Below are 12230 nucleotides of genomic sequence, written 5' to 3'. Positions count from 1 at the left end.
GAGATGTAATTTATTTTTATTTTTATTTTACATCTGGTTGTATTTCTGTGATGTGATGTACATCAACGATCAAGTTGAAGCAAAGGCATGAGATGAAAGGTGATCCAAGCGGTTGATGGCGATGGGATCAAGGGTTGATCAAGGATCGAATCAAGGAGGCTTGGAACCAATTCAAGAGTTGAAGACCACTTGATCGATTGATGTGCATGTGCTTGTAATACGACCTAATTAGAATCCATGATCATCACCTATTTAAAGTTTAACTTTAATTTGATGCTGCGATTATAACTGCCTGTGATGTGCCGTTTGCATGTGATGTAAATGCGAGTCGGGTAGATAGGTTTACATGTGATGTAGCAAACCCAATTGAGACCTAAATCAAAACCTCCTCAATCAAGTCGAGAGTGAACCGACATGAGCAAGTCATATTAGATTAATTGATCTAATTAGTGTCTAGGAAAGCATGAAAGGTGGTTACTTAATTAGGACCTTACTCTCTGAGTAAGGGGAGCCTCCCACCTGCTTACCTGGCCAATTGTTCGATTACCTCTTATGAAGGGCTCAAGTTGCAAACACTAAGACCTGATTAACCAATATTAAGTCAATAGGTCTTCCACTGTAGTAGAGCTGCTAAGGCCTTTCTGATGTTGATTTGTCTCGGCTGGACACAGTGGTCAAGTTGCATCGGAGGGCTGGACCTCTCTATAGACATGAGATGTTGTAGGATAAAGGTGGGGTTGGGCACCAATAACTGTTAGGTGAGGACCCAATGACGACTTTATTCCTACGGTTATACGGTGGGTCTGACTTAACTAAGAAATGGGACCAATAACTGTTAGGTGAGGTCTTCATGGCTTAGAGACCAAGTTACACTGCAACATGCTTGAGAAGCATTGTACAAGAGTTGTACACTCATCCATCTATGTGTCACCAATAACTGTTAGGTGAGGTGGCATGTAAATCGGTGGGACCGCAGTACCCACTAGAAACCCTAGTCGTGTGGGATTTCCGTTTTCCTACCAGGGGAGTGTGAGGAATTCGAGAAAATAGTGGGAGTTACATTTGTTCTAAAAGACCTTAGAACAGATTAGGATCAAGTACAAAAGTCTAACTAGAATCTTTACTCTCTGCAGATACAATGTCAGCTTCAAACCCTTTGACCTGTATTCTTGAGACCAACCGACTGACCGGAACCAATTACAAAGACTGGCTTAGAAATCTCAAAATAGTTTTGGACTGTGAGAAAATAGGCTACATACTCGATTCAGATATCCCCACACTACCAACACGTCCTACTGATGTTCAGCGTGAGATGCATAAAAAGTGGTTGGATGATGACATTAGAGTAAAATGCTATATGATGGCATCCATGTCTAATGAACTCCAATGCCAGCATGAAAATATAAAGACTGCTAGGGACATACTGGCACACCTGCAAGAGTTGTATGGTGAGCAGAGTCGCACAGCTCGTTTTGAAGTGTCCAAGAGGCTTTTCAAAGCGAAGATGCGCGAGGGGCAGTCTGTCCATGATCACGGTCTGACCATGATCAAGGACCTAGAGGAGCTTGAGAAGCTCGGTATGGACATGCACAAGGAATTACAAGTGGATTTGATCCTACAGTCACTTCCTGATTCATTTGGTCAGTTTATAGTAAACTACCACATGAATAAGATTGAATGCACTAAGACTGAACTAATCAACATGTTGGTAACTGCTGAGGGAGCCTTGAAAGGTTCAAGGGGCAATGTCCTTGCTGCTGAGTTGACTTCTGGTTCCAAGAGAAAGTCTACTTGGAAGAAAAAGAAGCCTGCTAAGAAGCAGAAGAAAGACAAGAAGCCAAAGAAGGAAGTTCAAAAGAAAAAGGCTAACGACAAAGGAAAATGTTTCCACTGCAATGTCGAAGGCCACTGGAAGAGAAACTGTCCTTCATACCTCGAGAGCCTGAAGAACAAGAAAGGTGACACACCTTCAGAAGGTATAGACTTGCTCATAATTGAAACTAATCTAACGGTTTCTTCTACTTCTAGTTGGGTTATAGATTCTGGTTCTAGTGCTCATCTGTGCACTACCATGCAGGGTCTAAAGAAAAGTAGAAGGCTGGCGGAAGGTGCGGTAACCCTTAGGGTTGGCAACGGGGCAAAAGTTGCTGCTGTGGCTGTGGGCACCTACCATCTGCGACTACCGTCTGGATTTAGTTTAATACTTAGAGACTGCTATTATGTACATGTTGCTAGCAGAAATTTGATTTCTGTTTCATGTCTAGCACAGGAAGGTCATGTTTTTATATTTGACAAAGACTGCTGTTCTATTTATTTAAGAAATAAAATAGTCGCACGTGGTTTCATGATCGACAGTCTCTATCATTTACATATGGATGTATCTGTGAATGTTACCGAGCAAGATATGAGTGCCAAAGGATCCAAAAGATCCAGAGATGAGATAAACCAAAGATATTTGTGGCACCTCAGACTTGGCCATATTGGAGAGGATAGGATGAACAAAATGGATAAAGATGGGCTTCTCGGCTCATTGACTTCCGAGTCATATCCAGTTTGCGAGTCCTGTCTTCAAGGAAAAATGGCTAGACTGCCCTTTGTAGGACATGGGGAGAGGACCACTGAAATACTTACCCAAGTACATACAGATGTATGTGGCCCATTCGATGTGCTAGCCAGGGGACGTTATTCTTACTTCATTACCTTTATCGATGATTATTCGCGGTATGGGTATGTGTATCTTATGAGACACAAGTCTGAATCTTTTGAAAAGTTCAAAGAGTTCAAGAATGAAGTAGAAAAACAAACTGGAAAACCTCTTAAGGCTCTTCGATCAGATCGAGGAGGAGAATACCTTAGTGGGGAATTCCGGGACTATCTCAAAGAAAACGGCATAGTCTCACAATGGATACCTCCGGGTACACCTCAACTCAACGGGGTGTCAGAAAGGAGGAATCGGACCCTGTTGGACATGGTCAGGTCCATGATGATTTCACTGATTTACCTATGTTCCTTTGGAGAGATGCCTTACTCACAGCGATTTATTTATTGAATAGAGTTCCCTCTAAATCCGTTCCTACCACACCGTATGAGATATGGCATGGTAAGAAACCAAGTCTGGGTCATCTCAAGATTTGGGGATGTCCGGCCCACGTCAAGCGACTACAGGCGGACAAGTTAGAGGCTAGGACCATAAGTGCTCGTTTTATAGGATATCCTAAAGAGTCATTAGGATACAATTTCTACATCTCAGAGGATCACAATGTGTTTGTGAGCCGTCATGCCATCTTCTTGGAAAATCAGTTTATCCTTGATAGAGGCAGTGGGAGGAAAATTGAGCTTGAAGAGAAAGTCTCTGAAAAGCAACGAGTCATGGATCCTATAGAACCCATTCATAAAGAGCCAGTACACGATGTCCCTCAACCACCTCGTAGATCTAGTAGGGTCTTCCATCCTCCCGATAGATACTTAGGTATACTAGCAGAGGATACCGAGGAAATGTTCCTAGTGGGAGATAGGGATCACATACAGGATCCCAAAACCTACAACGAGGCGATATCTGATATCGATTCCGAGAAATGGCTGGAAGCTATGAAGTCAGAGTTAGACTCCATGCATTCCAACCAAGTCTGGACCTTAGTAGATCCACCAGAAGGTATTGTACCTATTGGATGCAAATGGATCTACAAAAGGAAGATAGGTTCGAATGGAGAGGTAGAGACCTATAAGGCAAGGCTTGTGGCGAAAGGGTATAGTCAGCGCGAAGGCATTGACTATCAGGAGACCTTTTCACCTGTTGCCATGCTAAAATCCATCCGAACATTGCTTGCCATTGCAGCATTTCATGATTATGAAATTTGGCAGATGGATGTGAAAACTGCTTTCCTGAATGGATATCTTGATGAAGATATCTATATGGAACAGCCTTTGGGTTTCACTTCCAGTGATGGAGATCACAAGGTCTGCAAGCTGCAAAGGTCCATCTATGGACTAAAGCAAGCATCTCGGAGTTGGAACACTCGTTTTGATGACGCAATCAAAACGTTTGATTTCATCAAAAACGAAGAGGAACCGTGCGTTTACAAAAAGGTTAGTGGGAGTGCTGTCGTTTTTCTCGTACTGTACGTAGATGACATTCTCCTAATAGGGAATGATATTCCCATGCTAACCTCGGTTAAGGTCTGGTTGTCAAAAGAATTCTCCATGAAAGACCTTGGGGAAGCATCCTATATTTTGGGAATAAAGGTCTATAGAGATAGATCTAAAAGGATGCTTGGCCTGTCACAGAAAATGTACATAGAGGAGGTGCTGAAGAGGTTCAGCATGGAAAACTCCAAGAGGGGTCTCTTACCCCTAAGACATGGAATTCATCTCTCCAAGAAGATGTGCCCCAACACATCTGAAGAGATTCAACGCATGAGCAAGATCCCCTATGCATCAGCAATAGGGAGCCTCATGTATGCCATGCTATGTACACGACCTGATATAGCCCTTGCTGTGAGTGTCACAAGCAGATATCAGTCGAATCCAGGTGAAGAACACTAGACAGCTGTGAAGAATATTCTTAAGTACTTGAGAAGAACTAAAGATTTATTCTTGGTCTTCGGAGAAGATCAGAGTTGAAGGTAGAAGGATGCACACATATTGATGATAGAAAGTCTACATCAGAATATGTGCAATTGTGGTTCAGTAAATTGGAAGAGTTCCAAACAACCGATCATTATAGATCTACCTTAGAAGCTGAATGTTAAGCCGTATCTAAGGGTGCAGTGGAAACCTTTTGATTAAAAGTTAATTGCAGAGTTAGGTGTAATGTCATTAGATGCCATAACACTTTACTGCGATAACATTGGCACCATAGCACTAGCTATGGAGCCATGGTCTCATCAAAAGTCCAAGCACATAGAGCGGCGCTTCCATTTCATACGCGACTATGATGTAGAGGTACAGAGAGTAGACTCCGCGGATAACGTGGCAGACCCGTTCACTAAGCAGCTGAGTCAGCAAAAGACTGAAGCCCACCTTGAGAAGATGGGCCTAAGATATATGACCAATTGGCTTTAGTGCAAGTGGGAGATTGTTAGATGTATGCCCTAGAAGCCAATTTGGCTGACACATTGTTGATTCTAGGGACATAATTTTATACTTGACTATTTATTATTGAATAAATAAAAGGCATCTTTTCATTCATATTGTTTATGTGTCTATGAATCGTCCAAGAAATTAATAAGATGATGATACATATTCTCAAGAGTTGAGAATTTGAGCCATGTATCATTGGTGATTAATTTCTAAATGCTCCTGATCAATGGATCATCACGAGGACGGTGATCGATCCGATCAGTGCACAGATCACTTTCCTTCTGGATGGACGAGACTTGAGTCCACAGTGTAGGGATACTGAAGTGATAGTGCAGGTGCTTGTTAGAGAACAAGGGTACTGAGCGTGACCAAGACAAGAAGTCACTTGGATGTCTATCCACTCGTCAGTGACTTGCTTGATGTTGCAGTAGTGTGACTGGTCCTTTGACCTGCGGTGCTTCGGCTACTCATAGTGAGGTTATTGTAGTTTGACTGCACACATACATGGTCTCTAGCCATATGGGTCCATGCAGTGTAGATTGGCTGCAGTAGGTTCACTGTAGGAGTAGGGTATGCACCTATAAGGAATCTATCGACCTTGATAGAAAAGGAGTGATCCTATGTGATTTGTTAGACTGAGTTCTAAGACCTTGGCCAGGGCAGTAATATAAAGTGAAAAAGAGTTTTCCACTATCGAACTCAAGTCGAACAAATCTTGACATATGACAGACGATGGGGTTTGACGAGTTGTCCATGACCTCCGTCCTGTAGGGATCCACGATAGTAGGACTGTATCACACGTTAACTGCACCTAGAGGTTCATCATTCCATTCTGCTGGGTGGCCACTACATGCTGCTAGGTGTCACTGGTGGATGGTGGGACTCATAGGGATTATCTTGATGATCGATAAACCCTAATGAGTTGAGTTGGAATCGTTCCAACCCATTGAAAGGAGTTTTCAATGATATAGTGATAGAGATCACAATATATCTCACTACCAGTCAGAATAGAACCTATGGGGTCACACACACTAGAAGTATTGACCGATCGGATGGTTGAAATTGTGATTAGGAATCACAAGTAATCAATTTGATTGATAAGAAGTTGAAGAAGGAACAAAGGAAATTAATTAATTAGACTTAAACACAAATCCTACTTCGGGTAGGATTCCTAGAGTCCTAATTGGATTAGGGCTGGGAATCCTAGTTGGAGTAGGACTGGAATTCCTACTTAGAATAGGATTCCTACAATCCTAATGAGATTAGGAATTTTGAATCAAAATTGGATTCCTACTTGGAGTAGGATTCCTAGAAATCCTAATTGGATTAGGACTACGGATTCAAATAGAGTCCTAATTGGATTAGGACTAAAATTAAGCAAATCCTAATTGGATTAGGATTCCTTAAGTCTAAATTAATTAATAATCTAATGAATCAACATGACTCCTAATTGGATTAGGATTGAAGAGTTCAATTGAGTCATGGTTCATTCAAGTCCTAATTGGATTAGGACTAGCGTAGATTGAACCCAATATGGTCAATCCTAATTAGATTAGGACTTAACCATAAGAGAGGCACCCAATCCTCTTTGGAAGAGGATTAGGGCATCACAAGAAGGAGGGATCACGCCCCTCCTCCTCTCCTTGTGTGCGGCATGAAGAGAGGGGCCGGCGCCCCCCCTTCTTAGGCAAGTTGTCATTGGAACTCCTAAAAGTTAGGAGCTCCAATCCCTTTATAAGGAGGACTAGGGGCCGGCGCCCTAAGCAATTGAATCCTCTTCTCCTTGCTGCCGCCACCCTCTCCCAACTCCCTGGTTCAGCCGCCAACAAGAAGGAAAAAGAAGAGAGCCTTGTCCGCCTCCTCTTCCTCCAATCCTTCTTCCAACGCGGGGAAAAGAAAGAAGGCTGCAGAAGCTGTGTTCTTCTTCCTTGAGTTCCTTCTTCCTCTTCCTCCTCTAAGCACAATCAAGGGTTGATTGAAAGAGAGGAGATCAGCCATCAAAAGAAGTCTTTGCAAGGGAGCTAGCACCCCGGGAAGACAAGAAAGCTTTGATCGGTTCTCTACTTCGTGTGGATACCCGTAGAGGCCGGACGTTTGAACGGCTTCAAACGAACCCTCTTCCAAAACCACGAATTCAGATTTGCGGTGATCATCTACCCGCGCAAGGTGAAGATTTGATCTTCCTATTAGTTTTAAAAGTTTTAATTCTTACCTAATTACGAAAGGTCTCGAAACAACGTTCATGCGATGAACGTCGATCCCGCACATGCCTCTTCTGCTGCCATCTGATTTAATTTTTGAAATATCAGCGGCATGGGCGGGTTCCCAACATATATATATAAAATATATTTCATAAATTGCCCAGTCATAATTTACGGATTTCAGAGCATAATTTTCAAATGAAATTTAACATGCCAAACCCATCTTACTAAATACAAAACATATTTCAAAATTTAAACCGCTAATAATTATTTTACCAAATAATTTAGAAAAATGCACTTTGAAGCATTAAGTTACTTACCTCTTCTCGCTTAATCCCTACTTCAGATAGGCGGATCAGGTTTACCTGTTTAAATTTAATTAATTTCTTGTTAATTTTAGAGCTAAGCAAAATCCAGAAATAATACTACTAGGCACGACCCAACAGAGCCTAAGGCTGGTCCATAATGAACATGGCCCGATAGGGCCCACATCGGACACGGCCCAATGGGCCTACATAGACTTGGCCCAATAGGGCCCTCCCAAGGTTGGCCTCTAATTTGTTCATTTATGCAATAAAAATTCGTTTCAGGGACCAATGTCTAATTACATAGCACCGTTCTATAATAAAATTTGGGTAAAAGGACCAAGTAATTATATTTGAGGATCTTTATGTAATAAATTTTTCTTTTAGGGATCAAACATAAATTACAAAAGACCCTTTTGTGAAATAATATACTGTCAATGGCTTAACTGCAAAATTTTATTTATTGGCCAAACAACTTTGGGTTTCGGGTTCCGGGTTTCGGGTTTTGGGTATGAACTGGGTTTTGGGTTCGGGTTTCAGATTTTGGATTCGGAACTAGGCCCAAGTTGAGCCCACAGTGAACCGAGCCTAAGTTGGCCCAATTCGGCCCACGATGGGCCTTCATCTTCCCCAAACTCCCCATGAACAGGGGAGATGGAAACCGAGAGAAGGTAGAGGGGAGAGGTGAGAGGGCTGGCTAGGTGGTTGGCATGGGCGGCCGGAGGCCACCCCTCGGTCGACGGCCAGCCGGCCGCTGCGGCGGCTGACGGGGAGGAGAAGCAACCGAAGAGATGATCTCGGTTTGTGGGGCCGAAATAGAGAAAAAAAAGACATGGAATAAAGGTTGAGATCGAAGAGCGGAGAAAGCTTACCGGTGGTGGCAGAGGCAGTGGGAGGAAGATCTTGGCCGTGGGTGCTCGATCCGGTGGTCAAGTGGCGGTGGCGGTGGTGCTTTCCGAAGAAGAAGGAGATCTCGAAACAGATGAGGCTCGGGTGGTGGTGGTGGTAGCCCGAGGCGGCTCACCAGTGACTTGGGAAGCGGGAGCAGAGGAAGGAGAGGGAGAGGAGAGGGAGGAGAGGAAGAAGAGGGGCTCGGTGGTGATCTGGGAAGGGAAAAGAGGGATTTTTATTATCCCCTCGTAACGGCTGTCCACCGCGATTTTTGCGGCGGTGGGGCAAAATCAGAGGCCGCTCGTGCGGCCGCGGGGCGGACGCGGGACGACCTCGATGCAGACGCAGGATGCCCACGGCGTCTCTGCGCCCGGAGAAGATGGAGGGGATCGCGTTTGCGATCCCCTGCTCTGGCCCTTTCCAAAAGGGGCGTTATCTCACATTTGACGATGCTGAAAATAGTGAGGAAGTGGGGCCATAGAGCAAATAATATTACAGACAACACAACATTAGGAACAAAGATGCAATAGTGAAATAGAGCAACAAACAAAACAAAGTAGAGGACCGAAATTCCAGCCTCTACTACAACAAACAATGTCTAGTGACAGAAATTTAGCAACACTTAGCAAAATCCATCAATATAAATGTTCTCTAGTAATGATTCTAAGAAATATCAAAACAGATATATAATTTCACAAAGTTTCATCGTGAGAGTTATTAAAAGTTATTATATAGCGAGGGTATCTTATAACCACTATAAGAAATTGTATTCTATAGTAATAGTTTCAAATATTATCATAAAAGATCTATAATATTGTAATGTTTATAAATGAATGTTTCAAAAATTTTATGTTACGATGGTACCTGATAAGTACAACAATTACTAGTGAAATAAAACTTTATTGGTAATATATACAGTTTTATTATAGAATACACGCTATTTATCGATAAGATAAATTATATCACCTATACATTTTTGTATAACCAATAGTTTTCAATATTGATATTTATTTATGATTTATTTGTGTGACAAATTAGTATGGTTGTAAATTAATTTGGATTTTTTGCAACAACAGCATCTCATTAGTAAGTATGTCTTTAAATAATTTTCAAAATAGATATTATATTAATCTAATAAATTTTTGAAGTAATAAGGTTTCAAATCGACTATTATGTATTCTAGTTGTACTTAACAATTTTTGATGAGTTCATCAAGTTATTTTCAACTTTATCTGGCCAGAACTATTTACCGAACAAGTCACATGATCAGCCAATTCAGGTAAATAATTGGAAGTTGTTTGGGTTCGGAAATATTGCAAATAATGCACCATAACCAGCCACTAGTCTAAGATATAATTATTAAAAACTTAAATGGAGATCGATTTAACCAAGATATTGGATCAATAATCCAATTTGATTTGTATTAAAAATATAGGTTTGCTACGCCTGTTGCGTCCCTTCAACTTTGTTCTTCCTCCAGCCAGGGATAGAGGAGAGATGGAGATAGGAATAGCTGTTTTCCTAATAGTCAAAATTAGAAGTAGCCTGAGTCCAGACAGAAGCTTAGAAGTAGGTGCTTCTCAAATCTGTGCGGAGGATGTCATACACCACTATTCTGTTTTTGCCAAACTTTTGAAGCCATGGCTGCTGAAAGACAATCCAGATCCAAATACTTTTCCTTTTTCAGTCCTCCATTCAGTAAAATCCATCTTTTCCTCTATGATGCCTATGGCTTAATTCATCCTATCCGCTCACAAACATAAAGTTGGTGGATAAAGGAATAAGCAATTTGTGATATCAAGTCCAACAAACATCTTGACCTAATGTTACAGCAAAAGGAAAAATAAAAACAGAAGCAAGAAGCACTTTCTCCTACTGGGAAATAAATTGCCTTTATTGCTGTAGAATTGTCAACTCATTGTTTGCTTATTTGTGCTAAAGAATGCAAATGAATAAGTGTAACAATCAAAATAATACAAATGAATCAGCGGAGCAATCCTTGTAGCAAAGAAAGAGTTATCAGTTGTTGTTGTCCATCCAGAACTGAGCCTGCAGCCAGTCAATAGTCTTCTTGTCCACCTGAAAGGCCTTTGCAAGAACGTCACGAGAGATGGGCGGCTTCGACCCAAACACCGCATTGGCTACAGTGATCACACCAGGGTTTTGGCTGCTCAATGCGGCAATAGCAACAGCATTCTTCGTCCCGTAGTTGAACTGGAAGTGAATTAGACCTTGGGGGAACACGAACACATCACCCTTGTTGATGACTTTGGCAAAGAGACGGTTGTCCGTGTTGGAAGTCACAAAACCCACATAGAGTGAGCCTTCCAACACCGTCAAAATCTCTGTCGCCCGAGGGTGGATGTGAGGTGGGTTCAGGCCATAAGGAGCAAAGTCTATGCGAGCCAATGAGATGCCAAGGGTGTTGAGCCCTGCAATTTTCTCCACATTAACTAAAGTCACATTCGATCCAAGTTTGTTTGCAGTGTCGCCAGGCCTGTCGAGGCCGGAGAAGAAGAAATCATCAGCTCTGACATCGTTTGGGTTCTTGCACGCAAGACCGTTGACAAATACTGCACAATAAAAATTAACATAATTCACCAAGGTTGATAGAAAAACTTGAGAAGAACCTCGTTCGAAAGCCTACTTATAAGTTTGTGGATGAGTAAGAAATTTTGCGCAACTTGAAAAAACGGAAGAATATATATAATTACCATGGGACGTTTTGTCAGCAACACAGAAGTCCTGGAGGGGACTAGGATCAGAAGCAATTGCGTGAGAAGAAACCAGCGCAAGGAAAGCAAGGAGGAGGATGCGTGAAGCCATGTCTGTTCGGTTAAGCAGGAGAGAGTGCAGGAGGAATGGAACTCGAGAGTCTAGATCGAAGCTCGATGCGCTGGGATGGCTTGGAGTAGATAGATATATATAGAGAGAGTGGAGGGATGAGGGACCCGGTTTATGCGATGGTTAGACCGTTGAAGTAGTCAGGAAGGGTGGTCGTGATTTGCTCTGTATTGTTTTATAAAGTAGTAATAAAATGGTTTCAGTTGTCCACCAATTCCAGTAGACCGTGGCCAAAGGCAACGTTCCCAAAGACGAAGTATAACTTGATCTATAACCATATTGATGGTAGGTGAGAAACAGCAGATGGAATAGATCAATATTCGCCGCCTTTGACGGTACAACGGTTCGGCCAGCTAAATAGATAATAAGGCTTGTTTCGTAGTCTAATCATGAACTAGTCCAGCCATTTTTATTATAATTTAACCAATTACTTATTTGTTTAATTTTATGCTAGTATGGACATATGTGATGAACATGAAAAAAGTTAATAAATTTAAAGATACGGTCATCAATCGTTTATTGAGACATTCCTCCTCCAACTTTATTTTTGTTGCCATAGAAAATTGAACAGTTCAAAGAAAGATCCAAAGCTGGGAGCCTTCATGAAGTTGTTCGGATACTTGGCCACAATGAGATTTAGCAACTTCAAGATGACCTCTTCCTTCCGTCACAGAAAAGGTCAATGTAGTTATGGTGGCAGCGAAGAACTTGAATAGTTCTAAATGCAAATACAGGGAATTCTTCATCGAGGTTATCAGCATTGGTTGCACTTATCATAACAACATTGTGAGTTTACTAAACTTGTGTTCGGACGCATTCACTAGAATTCTCATATATGAGATCATAGTTAATGGATCACTTGAAAAATACATTTATATTAAGCAACAAATTATTCTAGATCTTGAATGAA

At 41.8% G+C, this 12230-nt stretch overlaps 1 protein-coding gene across 1 annotated transcript; it reads right to left on the bottom strand.

Annotated features, from left to right (window-relative positions):
• Positions 1 to 10342: 10342 nt before the first annotated feature.
• LOC120111502 (putative germin-like protein 2-1) lies at positions 10343 to 11535 on the bottom strand. The gene is made up of 2 exons (XM_088710764.1): positions 11191 to 11535; positions 10343 to 11049 (listed from the first exon to the last, which is right to left on the bottom strand). The coding sequence occupies exons 1-2, from the start codon at positions 11300 to 11302 to the stop codon at positions 10496 to 10498; spliced, it is 666 nt and encodes a 221-aa protein (XP_088566890.1). The 5' UTR covers positions 11303 to 11535; the 3' UTR covers positions 10343 to 10495.
• Between the last annotated feature and the right edge of the window lie 695 nt (positions 11536 to 12230).

Source organism: Phoenix dactylifera, chromosome 14 (genome assembly GCF_051530095.1).
Source record: "Phoenix dactylifera cultivar Ajwa chromosome 14, Ajwa_hap1_PhDact_Kaust_v1.1, whole genome shotgun sequence".
Taxonomy (NCBI): Eukaryota; Viridiplantae; Streptophyta; class Magnoliopsida; order Arecales; family Arecaceae; genus Phoenix; species Phoenix dactylifera.
Note: the sequence above shows the minus strand (reverse complement) of the source record. Positions and strands in the feature narration are given on the sequence as shown.